The following is a 19,933-nucleotide window of genomic DNA, read 5'->3' as shown; positions in this document are numbered from 1 at the left end:
ACCTTTAGGATGTGCAACCCTCCCCACAGCAAAATTGCCAAGCTTGAATGTCTAGATCTCCCTGTAAAATTTGCTTTCAATGAATTACAATGTTACACACCAAGAAATTGAAACATAGATAACATCTGAACAATGTGATATTGAAGGCTGACATTACTCTAATTGAGTGTGGGCTTTCAAGTTACCTAAGTTAGAGAATAAACCTTGTATGACTAGCAGTGGATGTTCCAGGTATGTCAAATTAGGGTAATATTAGGTCTCCACACAGCTGCGTTTTCGAGACTCTTGAAATATGTGGATCTGATAATTTTAAGCATAACTAACAAACTGAGTTGAGTTGCAAGAATTATGAGTTCAGTTGCGAGAATTATTAGAGAAGATTGAAAGATAATTGAAAGGACGCTTACATAGATTTGAACAGTTTTCTTTTTCTTTTTTCAAATTAACTTGTGCAAATGTGTTTTGGGAATCTCACTTCAAAAGGAACATTGATTCTTTTTGTGACAGGTGCATGGTATGCATTTACAAAAGGATTACATATCTATATATATATATATATATATTCTTTTCTTTGTTGTTGCTTTCCTTCCTTGTCTTCTTTCTTTCTTTCTTTCCTCATTGTTCTGCTAATTTTGAAGCATTTACTACTAGTAGTCGACCAATCCTTGATGCCACAAGCTCATCATGTCGCAGCCATCAAACAAAAAATCCGGGGTATGGTGATGGACGGGATTCTTGTGCCTGTTGCAATGTCAATGGCAGCTCTTGCACCTGAGCCGACTCCAGACCCTGCAACACCAACTGTGATGCTAAGCTGACGACGCGTATTATTTTGTGGACCGACTATGCTCCGAATTCAACCTAGTCAACACCTTCTACCAGCCGCATCTGATTGTAAACTTCATGACTTGTACGCTGCTCATGTGCACCGAAACCGTGATGACCGAATTGGCAGTCACCGCTACCAGCTGAGTCGCAGGGAAACCATCACGGCTCTTCAGCAATTCCCGTTTTGTGAAGTGAAATCCTAAGCCTGCCTTTGTGTACATCAACTGGTAGCGTCAACGAATTTGGTTGGAGCCTTTTGAGTACAGCCCGAAGTGCAGAGTGACATGCAGCCGACAACATTGCCAAGGACGTCTGCTCGAGCATATAAAAGTCGAAGACCATGGTTATCTACAATCACAATACTTAGTTGCAGGGTTGGAGTTCATCTTTATGAACATCTCTTGTAAGCATTCGCACTCTTGAGACGAACTAATAAGATTGTGATTGATTGATAATTCTGTCATTGAAATTGCCTTTCACATTGATTTTCTTCGGGAGTTGGAGCCTTGGAGCTGTAACCTTGTTGGAGACAGGCTCTGTTTGAACAGGCTGGTGGAACAGATATTGAACCTTTCGTGGCGTTGATACTTCCAATGGCGGCGTTGAGTGCTTCCACACTGGTGCTGCTTTTCCTGGTGGTAAGTTGAATGACAGCGCTTCTGGTAGGCCTTGGGGAATGCAGGTGGTTTTAGTGACTTGGAAAATTGCTCGGGCTGAAGCATTTAAAATAAACAGGAATTGTTTTTGTCTCTGGTTGATTGTTTTGTTTGTTCGCAGGGGACGGTAGCATGTGTTGTCGAAGGAAATACTGGTCAGGAAACTAATATAGGATCGAAAGCAAACGCGGCTGGAAAGGAGGCTGTGAACGGCCAAACTGAACGTGTCATGATACCGTCTATTCTAATGGACCATTTGTCTCCACTCGATGCAAAAACCGCTTCGTTGTATGCTTCGAAGATCGGGGATGGTTCCATTGCCCAGCATGCCGAGGAATTCTGCTCGGAGGCCAAGCTATTGTGTGATGCCGATGTGAAAATCTTGGACCCTAGCATGGACATTTCCTTTAAGGATCTGCTGGAGGGGGGAAACCTTCTCCAAAAGGCGAAGGACATGATCGAAGCCTCAACGGAGATGTTCTTCAATCTAAGGGATCTTGAAATCGGAAAGGACATCAAAATTTCTGCCAATCTACGGGATCAGTACCCTACTACATCCTTTCTACCAGAGTCTCTTGCCAAGATCATGCCAGTGTCTGGTGACAAAATTGCTGAGTTGTTGCAAATGCTTGCTATTCCACCGAATTCTAATTTGGCTCTTATGATGTCCCGCACAGTGGCTCACTGCGAAGTAAAATCCAATCCTACTAACTTGCCAGCAGTGATCAAAGAGTCCTCTGGTATGTGTGTGACTTCATTGGAGACACTGACCAAGTTTTTAGGTGATCACTTTCCACAAGACTCTCGTATCAACGCTCTTGATCGTACCATCCCTGCATCCACTGGTAAGCCCCCTTACTAAGCGTTTCTGTGCACGCTTTATTGCAAGAGGTTCGATATTTTTTCAACGCAAAGCAGAAAAGCTCAACGCCATTTATTCCGAAGAAAGGTTGATGATGTTTTGAGCACACGCGTGCACAGCCTCACAGGAGTCAGCGGCAAGCAATTGCGATATTACTCCCTGCACTGGGAGGAACTGTAGCCATCAGAGCCCGCCGGAACCAGCATTATCTTGCGTGCCAGGAAACATGGTTGCAGATGCTGTGCCTGTGAACACGAAGACTGCAGCCAACACCCTCAAAGTGCTTGACGTGAAGGAGTATGAACACACGGTAGTGTGTCACAAGAACGTGTTTCCTTTCGCAGTGTACGAGTGCCGCAACTTAGACAGCAGCAAGAACAATGGCGGTGAAGAGAATGTGAAGATTTATGCTGTGGCTATGGTGTCCCACGAAGATGGACGCCCCTTCAACCAAATCGCATCTTGCCGCACTTATGGTGGTGGTAGTCAGAAGCCGAGGAAGGCATTGATTCCCGATCTGCTTGTCAACGAGTCTTCCGCATGCCATTGGCTATCCGATACCTTTGTCTGGGCACCCGTCCCCGCGGGTTGATCGACGAGCACCGAAAACCTGGCGCAGCTTTGAGTTCTTGTCGAAGAGTCTAAGTAAACTGAACCAACACTACCAGTAAATTTACTGTCCATCCCTGTTGGATCCAGGGGGCTCTTCAAGTTTGGCCCAATCCTTGCCTCCTTGTTTGTGAGATCCAGACAGCTTTACTTTCTGGTTTAATCTTATTTTCAGAGTAGAACTTTTATGTTTAAGCACCACTCACGAGGACTTGATTATAATAAGGTACACAAAATTCATGAAGCTGCAGACTACATGGAAATCATCACAGCAGCGTGATGTCACTTTACAGTGAATTGTGTTTATCAGTCAACTGAAAGCCATCTTTTTATCAGCGTGGTTGAGGGCATTTTTGCTTAGTGAATACTCCATGTTACTCTGAACATTGTCCTCTGCATGTTGTATGTTTTTGGAATTATAATAAAAATGATTAAGTTGAGATTTGGCTCTAATTGGCAATTACATCTTCTCAGGTACATTGGATGTTTTGATATAGCGGCAGCATTGCCTTCCATGGTTTTGAAATGCCTCAACGAATGTGTGGTTCCAAAAGATAATCGTGATAATCTCGAATATGTAGCACATTTCGCCATATTTCTTGGACAGATGCGTCGCGCAATCCGCCGTCGATGATTGATTTTGAAAACGACAGAGTCGATCTGCATCATTGGTATGCGGATTCCAGATTGGATGAACTACATACTGCACTCAAGCACTTGAAGAATTTCGAAGATTATCTGCAAGTCCAGGCTATGAAGCTGCTGGGATTGGCTCGGAATTCGCTACTGTTCCTCCTCATTTCTCGCAATTTCAGCATCTCCCAGCATTAAGTTCGTGACTGTTCCTATGATTCGTCTTTGCTGAAATTCAAATGCGAGTTTTGTTATCAGGTTCTGTCAGGTATCCGTGTGCTCATGTGCAGCGGGTCATGGATAAGATTGTACAGAAGCAGCGATTGTTGGCTATTGTCTTCGCCTGAACAGAGTAGACGAAACTGACCGTCTTGAATTAGACTCCCAAATAACACCGGTAATGGCTATGGCTGCACAACCTCTGAGGCGCTTGCATCTCGCGTGCTGCAAAATTTACATTTCCGACACTCGAAATGCGGCTGCGTTGCAAGAAATTGAGTCTACTTTCCGCGCGCATCCAGAGGCACCTCTTCTGCACGTTTTTGAGGACCACGAATACAATAGAGTGGGTTATACTCTTGCAGGTATAGGCTGGATGGTCTTTTCTCTTGTTGCGATTTCGACATCTGTTACTTCCGCGCTCGTCGGTGGGTAACTCGTTTTGAGATGTTTCGAATTTAGAGGAGACGCTCTGAGGGTAAGATTTGAGCAACCTTAAGCGTGAAAAGAGTATTGAAAGGGCTCTTTGTCTCTGAGCATGCTTGTGCAGGCTCGGTCTGTAGTTCTGAGTCGCGCAATGCAAGAACACCTCTGCAGTCGGCAGTCACGGATGTTGTGCGGACGGCATTGCGGACCATCGATTTGAGGCAACATTCAGGAAGTCATCCCCGACTGGGAGTTGTGGATCACATTTGCACGCATCCACTCGGTACGGCGACCATGACTGACACAACAGCAATCGCAGAAGGGATTGCTTCTGAAATTGGTCAAGAACTTAAAGGTTTGGTAATCCTTCATTTTGCACCATTCACAAAATGCGGTATCCGTTTGCTGTTTCAAGATTGCGGCCGCTTATAACTCATTAGTTCGTATCTCTCAATTGTCAAACAGCAAAATTGGTTGGCAATCCTCCGTTAGGGACTTTCTAAATATTGGCCTCTCAGTAGTTTTCGAAGCCTTTTTTTTTTTCTCTCGTTTACATGCTTAAAATTTATGATCTGAAACAGTTCCTGCTTTCTTGTATGGAGCTGCCCATCGGAACGGAAGACCATTGGACGACATTCGGCGTGCTCTTGGTTATTTCCAACCCAGCAACGGAGGTCTTTGGATTGGTTCAAACATTTTCCCTGCTACTATGCAACCAGATTTTGGACCAAGAGTTGCACCGCCTAGTAGCGGTATCGTAGTTGTTGGAGCTTGTCCCTGGGTAATGAATTACAATGTTCCGCTGACAACGATAGACTTAGACAAGGGAAAACGCATAGCAAGAAAAGTGAGTGAACGAGGAGGTGGTTTGGCCAAAGTGCAAGCCATGGCCTTACTGCATGGCACCGATTGCATTGAAATTGCATGTAATTTGCTGGATACGGATGTTTCAAATCCACAGGCAGTGCAACATTTGGTTGCAGCGCTTGCAGCCAAAGAAGGAGTTCAAGCTAGTAATGGATATCTAACTGGTCATTCGAAGGAGGATATCCTCCGATTAGCCTCGGAGAAGCTCAATGCTCTCGACGAGAAATTGTAGGAAAATTATAGGCTGAACATGCATATTGCACTGCATAAGAATGAGAGCTGCAACGGATGATTGTAAGGCCTTGGTGGGCGAAGTAAATGCAGCAAGGCAGTTCGATATATCCTTCGCAACAAATCCGTCTACAACAATCAGTGGACGAATTATCTAGAAATACCAGACCTAATGCAGTAATAGACAATTACTCGAAATACTCTTGCAAGCTTGAATAGTTTTATGATATTTCCCAGTAAATAAGACATCAAGTACTACACAATTTACATGGAACTCAGTCTACGATATAATTCCTTGACTTCTTTTCTGTAAGCCTAAACTGCACAACGAACTCGACTGCGCACAAGCAGCAATTGCTGGTTAATGCTTAAAGTTTTCAACTGCAGACCCAGCAAGAGAGACGATCAGAACTGTGTCGCACTATTCATAGGTACACAATCTCCTTGTCATCATCTTTGTCATATCAACAGCAATCCCATTTTTTGTGAATGCATTTACCCTAAACTCAACTCTGTCTCTCCTTGGACGACTGGAATGGTTCCAGATCTGCATCGGGAAACAGAAGCTTCGTAACAGCAGTCCAGCCTGATTGGGAAGGGTGAATCGTGTCCCAAAAAAATGACTTCTTCGGATCATCACAAACTGTAAACATTGCTTTTCCATTAGGCGCAACTTCACCACAGCTCCGAGTGGCATTCCCCTCACCCAAGCAACAAGGCACCAGAGGATGTGCGGATAATCCTACAGAGATAGAAGTTCCTGTCAGTCAATTGACTGCTATAGTTCTTTGCAGAAGATAGCTGAGGCAAACAGGGAACGAATCAAGGAAGAGGGGACTAGGAGATTGAGCTTGGACTTGTACCGGAGTTTGCCGGAGTTCGGAGAACAGTGTTGAAGGCACTGTAATGGTCTAAAAGTGAGAAGGTGGATGCAGGTAACCGCTGTTTCAGATCTGCGACGGCTGTTTCCAAGAGGCTGTTGTGTGGAACCGACATGATACTATCAGTGACCTCATTGCATTCGTTGAAGGTGGGCCGTGTTGATGAAGGTAGGCATCCTACAGGCTGCATGTTGTTGATGTAGAAAGTTTTGAAGCCAAGTTTGTTCAAACGCTCAATCTGACGGACCATTTCATCGACCACTAGTTTTTGAAACATGGGAAGTCCCTGCAAACAACACATGTCAAAATTCTTTCTCCAATTTCTCCAACACGAATTAGGTTTTGAACTAGGAGCTTAATTAACGAGACGCAAGTGAATAAAATAATACGGTTAGGTTTATCAAAAGGAGCTTACAGAGATCGGGTTTCCCTTCACAAGATATGCACCATAGTCGTTTCCGTGAATACCAACAAGAACCACCGAGTTTTCAAGAAACGCTGTCGGGTATATTGTGTTCAACAGAGACTGAAATTGGTCCACTTGGCCACCTAGATTGAGGATTCCATAAGAACTGAACACGCCTGCACCGCCCACCGCAAAATTCATGCCATGCTTGGGTGCATTTGGATCAGAAAGCCGTCGTTCGTATGCGATGGGTGACAGCATTTGCAACGCGCTCGCTGCAACAATTACCGGGATATCAGTTTTCAGAGTTGGCAACTACGATACGAAACATTCTGTCGAATTCGTACAGTTCAAAGCAGAGACACATACCAAAGACGTCTGTGAACACGCGCCCATCTGAGAATCGACCGGTAGGGGTACCGGGATAGGTCCTCCCGTATGGTGCGAGCCAGGGACGATTGACACCAGCTGAGTGGTTGTGATTTCCTGTGTCTAAATACGAGTCACCGAATGCAAAGATTGCATTTGGAGGTGGAAATTTTGATGACTTTAGTCCAGTTTCTTGGCCTACACAGAATGCCAACTGTCTCTGTTAAGAAACCTAGGGACATCAACAAATCCCCCTCGTACTCCTGCATGATTCAAATTAAAAGCGCACCAACCCTTTCTTAAAAAAGGGGAGAGAACAGATCGACAGCCAGCTGATTTCAGCATGTTTAAATTCGAATAGAATCATGCTGTAAAATTAACATGGCGCATGTAAACTTGGAGACCGGAACATCGATTACACGAAGATGACTACAATCCCACAGCAATCACCTTCTACGGCCTCTCACCACATGCTATCTAGAGAATTTAGACAAGCTAGCTCAGTACTGTTGCCGACCTCAGCTGAAGATTGCAAACTCTGCGAAATCTGGGATAGGGTGGGAAGGTGATCCAGACACCGAAATCGGCAGTCTTACCATAAGATACTCTTGATAGGAAAGCTGCGGAAAGCAAGAGAGTACAAATAACAATGTGGGTGAGGCCTCTCTCGCTGCTGGGGTTGGCCATAGTGCACCTCGTCATTGTCGCTGCTTATCAAAACGAGTTGACAATTCCTCCTACCCTACATTCCAACCTAACTGAGAAGCACTTAAGAGCTGCTGCAGCTGCTCAATGCGTTCTCCCCGAAAAGATGAACCCGGCCGGCTAGCTTGGAGCAGACAGACTCAGGACAACCAGTGGCGCGTGGCGATGTGACAGTGACTTTCAAAGGAAGCCAATCGACCCCTCATCTCTATCAACACCTCAGGCAACACCGATTGCGTGGAGGATTATTATCTGAGCTCAGAACGTATGGTAACTCACACGAGCAAAATTTCCAAACGTACTTGCTGCTAATACTGACTTTCTCCAGTTCCGTCGGAATAGGTTTCTTGTACAGTAACTCGTACCCGCGCTCCTTCGTGGGGAATTCCCATGCATGGATATTCCCAGCAAAATAGAATATAGTGCGGAAATCGGACAACCTTTGGAGATGCTTGGACCAGAGGAACCTGTACGGTGTTAGCACTTGTGATTGATGTAACAGGTTACAATGAATTGCGTGAACTGTACTGCGAGGAAGGCATCACGAGCGTGTCCACAAATCGTCCGCAGGCAAATTCTGTGGGGACTCTGCCAGCAGCCGCGATTATAGATTAGCTTGTGCATTTCTACAGCATAATTCGGCAGCTGTTGCATGTGGTTTGACCCATATTTCGAGAGTGACAAATCCGATCTGGAGCTAGCAGGGGGTAAGCGGAAAAGAACCTTTGAAGCGACGAACGCAACGTTCACTAATCTCCACTTATGAACATCCCCCTGAACATAAATTACCATCGTGAGTATTAGTTAGCATTCGAGAGCCATTTCTGCTGCGATAAAAAAATAAATAAAAAAACCACAATCCTTTAAAAACGGTGTTGCAAAGGCTTCTGGCCATGGCATACCCTTACAAATCATGAAAAATGAAGCACAGCGCTAGAAAGACTCCCCAGTAATTTTGGGTAAATCGAGTCTGCTTCCAAGTCTGGACACAGATTTTTCTACTTTGAGCTGGTGACAAGAACCAGGTAACGAAACACGGTTGCTGCACATGCGTGCAACCCATTTCAATGTACAATGATCGAAAGTCACACCAAACACAATGACTGGTTGTGCACAGCGTCGAAGATTGTTGAGGATTTGCTCATCAATCTCCAGTACCTCCCTTACTGTGTACAGCATCACAAGCGAGATGTGCGTGGGCTGCACCTGATTAGATTACGGCGATGGAATAAGGCAGTGAGATGATTAGACATTCTCCGCCTTTGAGTGAATCTGTGACAAGAAATTCAGCTGCATTCATTCAGACAATGTTCCATGCTTTTCATCATCCACCGGTCGTGTCGGTGAAGTTTGTACCCACATTTCTTACAATCCATTGCATCCATTAGAATTAGGGTTTCAATAGATCCAATTCAATGAGACAAATCCATGTGAAGACATTTTTTTACCATAATTTTTTTAATACATAATTGTTATTTGAAATGTGTTTTGAAATTGTTGTTAAGAAAATCTTTAAAAGAATAGATACAAAATCACACATGTATCACAACAGATATAAAACAAAGTTTTTTTTTATCAAGATTTAAAAAAATGCATGCAAACATGAAGTTCTATTAATACTTATTTAAGTATTAATATTAATACTATTTAATAATATTAGTTCTATTAAAAAAATGCATGCAAACATGAAGTATTAAAGCCCCTAAAATCTTTAAAAATAATTATAAAAAATATTTTAAATGTTTATACATTGTAGAAATAGACTGTTAAGGGGATTAAGAAAGTGTCTCTTTTTAGAACCTCTATTAGAGCATTTTATTATATGACAAGCAAGCTTTTCTACTTCATATATATATATATATATATATATAGGTTTAGGCTACAAACTTGTCTCAAGTTGCTATAAACATACCTCAAATTACTATATGCACATCCAAAACAAAAAAAAGGCCTCAAATTGGATAGTTGATGTTGTGTGCAGACTAATATCTACAATAATTGTAGAATTAGGAGGCACACAATTCCTTGAGATGGTCTTGTAGACCAGTCAACAAGCATGGTTTTGAGGGATAGAGATTCCCAAAAATATATTTAAATTTTATTCCTAGTCTTGTTGTGACTCATGGTCCCACAATAAGTCTTACTGACACTTTATTTTTAGATATAAGCGAGCTAATCAAGGTTAAGGTTCCAACCTTGCTTAATGCTCTTGGCACAAATGAGGTTCATGCCTTGTACATAGCTACGAATTTTGGTTGCATAGAGAGTCTTTCTAACATCATCAATAAGAACTTTCTTGTGAAGGTTTGTCACAACCAAAATATCATCAATTTTGACTTCTTTGAATATATATGCTGCTTCTAGATACTCCTCTTTTAATCCTAAAAAAAAATAAGAATCAAGTAAAGTAGTAATGGTAGAAGCTACAATAGAAAGTTCCACAACTTGCTATATGGTGCACTTCTTAGTTACTTTCATGCTTGTCTTATTAAAGATTTTGTTGACAAAAAAATCCTTTAATCTTATCATCATTGATGAAAAAAATAACATAAGTAAATTTTCCTTCATTCCACCCAACAAAAGTTGTATGCAATTCTTTATTTGTCAATCTTTTGACTAATTTCAATACATTATAAGTCATGACACTATATTCAATTCTATTATAAATTATTTTAATATAGTTTCTAGTCCCACCTTGGCCTATATATGTTTACACATGGCCTATTGTTAATTTGAGTAGTGACCATTGAGACCACATCTTTGATCACAATAAGTCTTGGATACATGGAGACCTTCAAGAGAATATGGCAGTTTCATGTCCAAGACTCAGAGTTCCTTAACAAGTTCATGTAATTTTGGTCTCTTTGAGTTAAGTTTAGGTGATGGTTTGTCATCAATCTTGATAGGTTGTAATTGTAGAGGGTTGTATTTATGAGTTGGTTTGATCTTACTATAATCATATTGGTTGTAAGATGAGCTACAAAACTTGTTGGTGAATGATTTCATAGTTTATTTAGTATACAGTATTTTATATTATTTTGTACAAAGACATGAAGTTCTATAAATTGAATATGATTTCCTATCACCAGATTAAATGGCCTTGAATATAGAAGATGCTTGCAAAAATAAGACATATTGGAAGTGCACAATTAGGAAGTTAGAGAAAAACTCCAAAATTTATTGAGAGACAAGGAATTTGTGGTGGAACTAAGAATAAAGTTCAATTTGATTTTGGATAGCTTTGCCTCCAAAAATCCTATTTTCTAATCAATGAATAAGACCATTGGAGGAGATTGTTTGTCCCCTTACTCCATAATTATTGTAAATGTCAATCTTCACACAACATCAACTAGCCAATCAAAGGCCTTCATATGTTTTATGTGTATGTATAGCAATTTGGAGTGTGTTTATAGCAACTTAGGATATACTTGTAGTTTGATTCATATATATATATATATATATATATATATTTAGATAAAATATAATGTACTTTCATAATATTCTATGATTATTTATATTTTTTTATATAAATATATGAATATTTTTATTTATCATATCAAATATCAAAGATAACATTTGTTTTAATATGTTAATAGGTAGTTATAATTATATATTGCTTATTACTTGATTTAGTTTCTAATTTTTTTAATAATTAGTAGATCATGTGTTATTTTTGTATTAATGTTGAATAGAATTTACATATAGATATATATTTTCAATAATAATTCAAAATTTTATGATTTTTTATAAAATTATTTTAAGTATTTAAATTATAAAAAAATATAAAAATAAAATAATAATAATTTTTAAAAAATAAAATAAAATTATTATACTTTAAAGTGTAAGTTTTTAAAAATAATAATAAAATTGATTAAAATGATAATTTTTAAAAAATTAATTAAAAATTAATTAATTAAATAGTATATGTATTCTTAAATTTATTCTTTAGTGACATAGAAAAATTCTAAATAAATATTGTATATATAATAAATTTCATGTATATTTTCATAATTATTAATTTATAAATTTAAAACAAATTATCTATTTTATGCATATATAGAATAGATGGTAAGTTTTATAAGACCATAAAAGTTTCTTATTAAATATTTATTTGCTTATAATACAATAGAAGGAATTAGATTAGAAAGAAAGCTTAGAAAACAAATTATAGAGTGTTTTGTATGTTGATTCTTTGTTAAACAATGAAGTTTTGTATTGCAACAATTGACTTGTAGTACATCTTATAATGGTTTAAAAAAATATATATTATCCATGATTGTAAGTATAATTATAATTTACCAACTTATTATCACTTATAATATAATTTAATACCATTGCAAAGCTAAAGAATCATTTTTATATAATAACTTGAATATTATAATTTCATTATCTTATTTTATTTATTAGTTTACAAAGAAAATATTATATGTAATATATAAGACACTTTGGCTTAAAATTTATAGGTTTGTAATATTGTTGTATCTATACTTGTTTCAAATATGGTAATTTGATGTAATTGCTAAAATTGATTTAAAAATTTATTCTTAATATCAAATTTATATAAATTTAGATTTAATAATAAAATTGATGAAATTCAATTACATTGCACTAACTTGTTGTATTAAAAGATCTTAATACGAATGGAGAGATTTAGAGCATTAATGTTGATATCATAATTCACCTTCTTGTTAAATTAAAAGTTATATTTGATGTAAGTCTAATTACAATCTTTATCCATGTAATATTAATACGTTGTCTTTATATTGGAATTTAATAATAGAAGTGAATTGAGATTTTTTGGCAATTGGAAATTTTTTAGTTTTGACCATTTTATGGATGTAATATTTCTACTACTATTATTATTGGTCTTTACTAGATTTTTTGTTGTTTTTGATGTATGCTTTGTTATAAAATAGTACCTTAAATAACCTATAAGTATATTAGTTCATTTTATGTGATAAAAAATTATAAAAAATAAATAAATTATATATAAAAATAAATATCTCCTGTTCTCATATATTATAATAATATGAATCAATCAATAGTGCAATAGTGATAGCTAAAAAACTGTAATTTTTTTATAATAAAAATATTATTATTAATTAATCACTAAATAATACCAAAATTTTAATTCTAATATCAAAAATTTTAGTGATCAATTATCACAAAGCATTTTTTTTTTATAATGGCTATGAACCCAAATCTCACTACTCAATGAAACAGATGCCATACAATAAGTGCAAGAGGTGGAATAGGAGAGCTCTCAATTGTATAATTTTTAAATTGATTTAAATATTTTTAATAAAAATTTAATTAATTTTAAGCCTTCGAAGAAATAGTTACCAAAATAAAACAAAAAAAAGATTTAATGAGATTACTATAATCTTTAAGGCTATTTATATGATTTCTAATTAGATCTAAATGGACTATTTAAGTTCATTTATATAATCTATAATTACTAAAAAAATTTGGAATTAAAAAAATATAATTAATCAAAGTAGATAAATAATAAATTAGTTGAACTTATAAATTATTGTTTCTTACATAATTGATGGTAAAGTAATTGATCAAATTATTATTATTAATTCATAGTAAAAATAAAAAAAATCTTTAAAGATTGAGTTAAAAGTAAAAGTTGGAAGTTAAAATTAAACAATAAAAGTTGTAAGTAAAAAGTAAAAGTAAAAGTAAAAGTTAAAAATTAAAATTGAAAGTAAAGTAAAAAATATAAAAGTTAAAAGCAAAAGAGAGAAGATTAAAGGTTGAAAATTAAAAATTAAAATCTAAAAGTTGAAATATGGAAGTTACAAATTATTGTAAAGATAAAAGTAAAAATGGTTAAAGAGAGATAAAAGCAAAGTACCTTGACAATACCCAAGAATTCAAGATTTTCTAAAATTTTTAATTAACTCCAAATTGAATGATTTTAAATTTATTGCAAATTTAACTTGAAGGTGCTCTTGCTCTAATAAACTTAAATTCAATCCAATACCTAAGCCACGAGAAATGCTCCTTCAAAGTTGACTGACCAAGATTGCCGCAATAAGCAACCTTCCTCCACTTGAAGATTAATCAAAAATTCAAGTTGTCTTGGAAATTAGTGAAATTTATGCTATTAGAAGCTCAGCTTGAAATTCACTTATTTTCAAAATTTCAAAATAATCCAATTAAGAGGCACTGAGAAATGCATTGTCATGGGTGGTTGGTCTAAACTCCCAAGGCAGCTGACCCATATGCACTCAAAATTCCACCAAAATTCCGCCCTTATTCCAAATCAAGCAATCCTTGCCTTGTTGGAAAGCTAACAACAAAAGATACAACCACAAAAAGGACTCATATCAAAACAAAAAAACATAAACGACTTATTGAGGAAAATTCGAAGCTCTTGAATCCTTGGGATATTTGGGAGGCGGAGGGAACTATCTACCACAATGCCCTATGTCTTAAAACGAGATGACCATCATTCTTTACTCCAAATCCATGCATACACAACCACAAGTTTACAATGAAATCAAAAATAAAATTTAAGATTAGGGTTTAGAGACAAAATTTGGCATGGCTTTACTTTTCACCCAAGAGGAGAGAGAGAGAGGGCTTGGAAAACCAAGCCTCTCTTATACAATTGAGTAGAGGCTCGTAGAAGGGTGGTTGCATCTCCACCCTTGATTTCTAAGATCCCTAATCTAGATCTACAACCTTCATTCATCCAAGAGCCAATCTCGTTACCAAGGATGATGGTTCTTGTTAGTGGTCAAGAAAGTGTTTTTTGATAAATCTAAATTCACCATTGTGTTCAAACACTTTTTTAAGCTAAGACCGACTACTCACATGCCTCAATCCATGCTCAATTATAATTTTTATGAAAGTTTTTACTCACAAGGATCTTGGCAATTTTTTTGTAAAATTCTTCAAAATGAAAATTTCATTTCTTCACTTGTATTTTGAAGGAGAGGGTGCTGATATTATTTTCTTCACTTCACGGGATAAATCTAGTGCCACCATTGCATTAAAAAGACTCTTATTAATTAGAAAACCACCATGCTACTTGAATTTGTTGAATTTGGAAGAAAGCTCAAAACTATCATTGCTAAACTTCATTAAATCTTTTAGAGAATTATAATTCTAATTCCTTCTAAATCATGTGCAATGATTATAGGTGCAGTCATAGGCTTTTAGTCAACCCTCATAGTAATGACTAACAATCTCTAAATTATTAATACCAACTAAATTACTATTCTAATTTTCTAACTATTATCACTTTAGTCCTAATTAATCTAATTCAACGAATTAAGCTATAATTTATACCATCAACGGTTGAAATCCTAAAAATTCTATAAAATTAAATTTTACTTATATAAATCCTAATCTAACATGCTCAATTATCATAAAATAGAAAAATAACAAAAATTTAAATTTTAGAGCATAATTGAGAGCTCACAATGGCCAAATTTGAATAATATAACAACCAATTAAAATTTTGTTGGCACTTGTTTAACATGGTTATGTGTGTTTTTGAATTAAAATTTATTTTTAATCTTCAAAAATCTATAAAAATAATTATAAATATTTCTAATTATTTTTAGAATCTATTAATTTATTAAAAATTGAGTATAAATAAAAATATAATTTTAGATAGATGTATATTAAGTGCACTATATCTTGCATCTAAAATATAAAATATATATAATTTAAGTCTACAAGTTTATTATAATTATGTAAACTATATACATCTTTTAGGAATTTTTCTACAATACTTTATATATTAGCATTATTTTTTGTATCCACATTAATATCACCTATATATATAATCATAGATCTTTAAAATTAATGGTATCATTTGTAAAATAAAAATTGTCAAACTCAAAAGATTCTAGAATAAATAAACTATCAATGAATTCTTATGATATTTTAATAGAAGTGCTTATTTAAGCACATGAGATATGATAAAAAAATATTTATATAAATACATGTATCTAGATGAAGAATATAATTTCTATAAATTATGAAAAATAAAAAAAGATGAAACTTTCTTCTCTATCTCCTATTATTTCATTATATATTATCAAAAAATTAAAAAAATCAATAAAAATAAAAAATAAGATGCATATATATAGGGTGTTACTAATGCCATTTCAATTTTTGCTAATGCTACTACAAGTTGCATTAAACTTTCATTGCAAAATACAATGCATTTTATGAAATATTACTACTAGACCTTGCATAAGATAAAATGCACATTCTTTATAGAAGTGTGTTTTAATGTTCTATTAAGTACATTATAGTATGTATAACAATTTTAAGATAATTTGTGGTAGCATTGATAAAGAATGTGATGGCATATGATGGATGGAAAGTTGTAGTGGCAATAATAATACCGTATGTATATATATATATATATATATATATATATATATATATACATACATAGTAAAAAAATATAATCATTTTGTGTTTTATTTTGAATGATATATTAATTTCATTAAAATGCTTGATATATTGTATATATATATAAAACTTTTACAAAAAAATTATGTTGTTGTTAAATTATTTTATAAAAATTTATAAAAATATAAAATAAAATCATTAAAAATATTATATATATATATATATATATATTACATAAATTATTAATTTATAGTATAAATATAAATTTTAGAAGCTAAAATTTATATAAATAAATATTTTATTATATTTAAAATTCTACTTTTACTTAAGTAATTCACAAAATTTAAATAAATTAAATTTAAATTCAATGAAAGAATTTGGAGGAAATAATTTTTAAAATATGTTTAATAAGAACATAGAATAGTATTAGATAAGTACATCATATGCCTTTTAGAAAAAGAAAAAAAATTAAATATCAAAAATTAAAAAATCAAAACTACTAAAGATTTAAATTTTTTTTTTAATTATACATATATAATTATATATAAGAAAATTTCTTAATTTTTTTATGACTTTGTTTAAGAGTTATATCTTTGAATTTTTTTTTATTTTGTATGAAAACATAAAAGTCTAACTTCACAAACTATTAGATTTATATTTATAATAAAATTATGAATTTAATAGATAAAAATTGCACAATAGTTTGATGTAGTTGAACCAATGGATAATATTTTTCAATCAACCAACTAAAAAAATATAGATCTCTATTAAAAAAAATAATATCTTTTGTAATAGAATAAAATATATTAAACTTTAAAATACAATATTAGAGTATCAATTTTACGTAGCAATTCAACATTTAAAGGTTAAGGTCCATAAGGTGAAGTAAAATGTGACAAATAAAATACAAATTAGCCTCCAAATACATAATAGATATCTTGTAGGATGTAGAATTAGATGAGCAACTTTAGTTACAATATCCAAGCTCTAACAAGTTGATTAGAATGTAGCTCCAAGTATTTGATAGATGCTTCTTAAGATGTAGAATGAGAGTACTAGTTTCATGAAACAACCCAATAAAGAATTTCAAAGGCATAATAAGTGAGTTGGAATGCAAAAAATATGTAATATGCAAAATCTAGCAAGTTAGGTAGAACATGACAAAGTAATCAAAATGTGTTGAATGTTGTGCTTGTAATAAAATATATCCAATGAAAAGATGTAATAAATGTAATTTAGATAATTTATAAGTGATATATTTTTTTATACTTTTCAAATACAATCAAAGCATTTATTCTTATATAAGTACAATAAACATCTTATATCAATCAAAATACAAACATGCCTATTAAAATCTTTGTAGCCTACTAATATATATATATATATATATATATATATATAAAGTTAAATTTTATAATTTATATACTTATAAATATAAAAATAAGTATAGAAACTATAAAATATTAAGGACATAAATGTCAAAGAATCAAAGGATTAATACACTCTTATTTCACTCAAAGATGGTATAATATTAAATTAAAATGGTTATTTTCAAAGATAAGAAAACTAAAGTCTTTTGAAATAAGACTAAGAATAAGAAAGGCATTAATAAAAGTAAAAAAAGCTTCATTCTTGCCTCCATACATATTATCTAACTAGGAGTTATATAAAAACATCTATAAGACCTCCAACACGTGTTTAATTTGTAATACACATGCCTTAACTTACAAGACAAGTTTCTTATATGTGTGTCACATGGTTAGCTTGTACCACAAGCTATCAATATTTTTGTTACATGGCTAATTTTTTTGCCAAGTATTCAACCTATCAATCACTTATATATATATATAAAGGTGAAAATATTTCTATAAAGCTTTTAAGAAACTTTTTTATATAATATTATTAAATTAAAATATTTTTATTTACTTCTACTTATTCACGTTATTTAGTTAATTATTGGAGTATATATGTATGTTTATGATATTATTCTCAATTTTAGCAACAAGTTCCACAAGGAATAGTGATTACATGTAGATCAAGTCAAGGATGCAATAAATTATATTTGCTACATACTTTAATCTTTGTTTCCTTTCAGGATAGTAGTTAGGTCTTGTTAGCCATGAATAATAGTCCATTATAAGCTTAGAGGACCACTCTAATATTTGATTATTATTGACATCTTAGTAACTTCTTTCAAATAAAATATTTGTAATACCATTAAGAATTCTTCCTATCTTTGATAAAATCACCAAATATTAGAGGTCTCTTCTAAGGTCATGATATCAAATGCATTGTATCGTGCTATCTATTCAAGAAAGAACATATTCTTAAAAGTTTTCATCTCTATTATATTGTCTTAAAGGTTGTGATAATTGTAATATCTTGTATTGTGTTATGCATGTTCTTGCTTGAAAATGTAGTAAGCATTTAGCTATGGAAGGTAAGTAAAAGTACAATAATAATCCAATCAAGTCTAATAAAATCTTAAATAAACTATAAGTAATCTTTAATAATCATAATCAAACTTTGATCAATTTAAAATAAATTTAAAAGAAGTAACAAAAGAAATACAAAGAATTTATAAATTAATCTAAAAATAATAATAAAAACATCTTAAATAAATATAAAAAAATAAACCTTTAGAGAAATAATAATGTTTTTTAAAAAATACCAAAAATTATAATTTTTTTAATAAATCCTTAAAATACTAAAAATAGAAATATTAAAAATATCTTTGATAAATTCTAATGAAATCCAAAAAAAATCTTTAAAAAATCTTATTCAAATTCTAATCAAATTCAAATAAAATCTTAAATCTTAATCAAATCCTAAAAAAATCTTAGATCCTAAATTAATATTAATAAATCCTTAATTAATCTTTAAATCTTAAATAAATCTTAACAATCTTATAGTAAATTAAAAATTCAAATAACTAATAATTAAATTCTTAATTTTGATTCAAAATTTTTATAATTTTTAATAACTAAATAATCAATAAGCACAAATTTTTTGGAGAAGATTGCACATACCAATAGTAAGTAAGGCTCCCAAAACCTCTTTGTCATTGGCCACCCTCCTTCTCTAACTTGAATGTTGATAGTTCAATACTGATTTCTCTTAGCTAATCATCTAATTGCTTCAAAAATTGGATTTTGTGTAGATATTTAAGTCTTAATTTCTCTCACTAAATTTTATTTCAATCCAATTTGTAGATATTTTTAGAGCTTAAAATTACTTACTAGTCCTAAATTTTAAATTTCTAACGCCATAATCCATAAAAATCCTTATATGCTTTAATCTAATTTCTTGATTCACTTCAAATTTTTCACATATATTTATAAAAATTACAATAAAAAATTATCCAATTTTCACTTATATACACATCACAAAACTTATAAAATTCTGAAATTTATAAACTTATTTTCATTTCTCAAAATCTAAACCTATCAAGTACATTATTAAGTTTGAAAATCTCTCAAAATCTCAATATTAATTAAAATAAAATAATTAAATATTCAAAAATCTCTTCTTAAATCTACTCTCAAGTTCTATATTTTGATTTGCAAAAAAAAAAAAAAAAAAAAAAAATAGAGTTACTACAGGTATATGTTTTTGTACATCAAGGTCTAATTTCGACCCAAATTAACAATTGGCCCTCTCTAAGTATCAAGTTTTGATAATTTAAAGTAATTTTTAATTTTATCTATTATTAATTCTCTATTAAATATACCTACATTAATTTTTTATCTCATTTATCTTAATTTGGCTCATTTATGCCTCTATAAAGTAAATAAAAGTTCTTTCTATAAAAAGTAGTATTAAGACTAAATTTTTTACAATCTCTTTATAATCTATC

General features: G+C 33.0%; 3 protein-coding genes across 4 annotated transcripts; 2 read left to right on the top strand and 1 right to left on the bottom strand.

Moving 5' to 3' along the window:
* Positions 1-684: 684 nt before the first annotated feature.
* LOC112294491 (BURP domain protein RD22) lies at positions 685-3,395 on the top strand. 2 transcript variants are annotated; one of them, XM_024544995.3, is made up of 4 exons: positions 685-1,231; positions 1,362-1,466; positions 1,606-2,329; positions 2,466-3,395. In XM_024544995.3, the coding sequence occupies exons 2-4, from the start codon at positions 1,422-1,424 to the stop codon at positions 2,936-2,938; spliced, it is 1,242 nt and encodes a 413-aa protein (XP_024400763.1). In that variant the 5' UTR covers positions 685-1,231; positions 1,362-1,421; the 3' UTR covers positions 2,939-3,395. The 2 variants fall into 2 exon arrangements, with proteins under 2 accessions (XP_024400763.1, XP_073395993.1); XM_073539892.2 differs by having other exon boundaries at positions 701-1,231; positions 1,377-1,466.
* An 89-nt stretch (positions 3,396-3,484) lies between these two features.
* Positions 3,485-5,936, top strand: LOC112294512 (formiminotransferase cyclodeaminase-like protein). The gene is made up of 3 exons (XM_024545020.3): positions 3,485-4,172; positions 4,358-4,588; positions 4,815-5,936. Exons 1-3 carry the CDS (start codon positions 3,989-3,991, stop codon positions 5,330-5,332), a joined length of 933 nt encoding a protein of 310 aa, XP_024400788.1. The 5' UTR covers positions 3,485-3,988; the 3' UTR covers positions 5,333-5,936.
* LOC112294504 (GDSL esterase/lipase At3g09930) lies at positions 5,530-7,787 on the bottom strand. The gene is made up of 5 exons (XM_024545009.3): positions 7,584-7,787; positions 6,988-7,185; positions 6,628-6,893; positions 6,195-6,498; positions 5,530-6,073 (listed from the first exon to the last, which is right to left on the bottom strand). The coding sequence occupies exons 1-5, from the start codon at positions 7,687-7,689 to the stop codon at positions 5,838-5,840; spliced, it is 1,110 nt and encodes a 369-aa protein (XP_024400777.1). The 5' UTR covers positions 7,690-7,787; the 3' UTR covers positions 5,530-5,837.
* Between the last annotated feature and the right edge of the window lie 12,146 nt (positions 7,788-19,933).

This window comes from Physcomitrium patens, chromosome 2 (assembly GCF_059467195.1).
Source record: "Physcomitrium patens ecotype Gransden chromosome 2, ASM5946719v1, whole genome shotgun sequence".
Taxonomy (NCBI): Eukaryota; Viridiplantae; Streptophyta; class Bryopsida; order Funariales; family Funariaceae; genus Physcomitrium; species Physcomitrium patens.
This window is presented reverse-complemented; position numbering and strand designations above follow the sequence as displayed.

Excerpts from the sequence above, each read along its gene's own strand:
- LOC112294512 (XM_024545020.3), top strand. The coding sequence starts at position 3,989 with ATGGCTATGGCTGCACAACCTCTGAGGCGCTTGCATCTCGCGTGCTGC. Across the intron at positions 4,173-4,357 it reads AGTGGGTTATACTCTTGCAG|GCTCGGTCTGTAGTTCTGAG; the intron begins GTATAGGCTGGA and ends ATGCTTGTGCAG. Across the intron at positions 4,589-4,814 it reads AATTGGTCAAGAACTTAAAG|TTCCTGCTTTCTTGTATGGA; the intron begins GTTTGGTAATCC and ends GATCTGAAACAG.
- LOC112294504 (XM_024545009.3), bottom strand. The coding sequence starts at position 7,689 with ATGACGAGGTGCACTATGGCCAACCCCAGCAGCGAGAGAGGCCTCACC. Across the intron at positions 6,499-6,627 it reads TGAAGGGAAACCCGATCTCT|GGACTTCCCATGTTTCAAAA; the intron begins GTAAGCTCCTTT and ends TGTTGTTTGCAG. Across the intron at positions 6,074-6,194 it reads CCGAACTCCGGCAAACTCCG|GATTATCCGCACATCCTCTG; the intron begins GTACAAGTCCAA and ends CTATCTCTGTAG.
- LOC112294491 (XM_024544995.3), top strand. The coding sequence starts at position 1,422 with ATGGCGGCGTTGAGTGCTTCCACACTGGTGCTGCTTTTCCTGGTG. Across the intron at positions 1,467-1,605 it reads TGGTGCTGCTTTTCCTGGTG|GGGACGGTAGCATGTGTTGT; the intron begins GTAAGTTGAATG and ends GTTTGTTCGCAG. Across the intron at positions 2,330-2,465 it reads TACCATCCCTGCATCCACTG|CCTCACAGGAGTCAGCGGCA; the intron begins GTAAGCCCCCTT and ends ACGCGTGCACAG.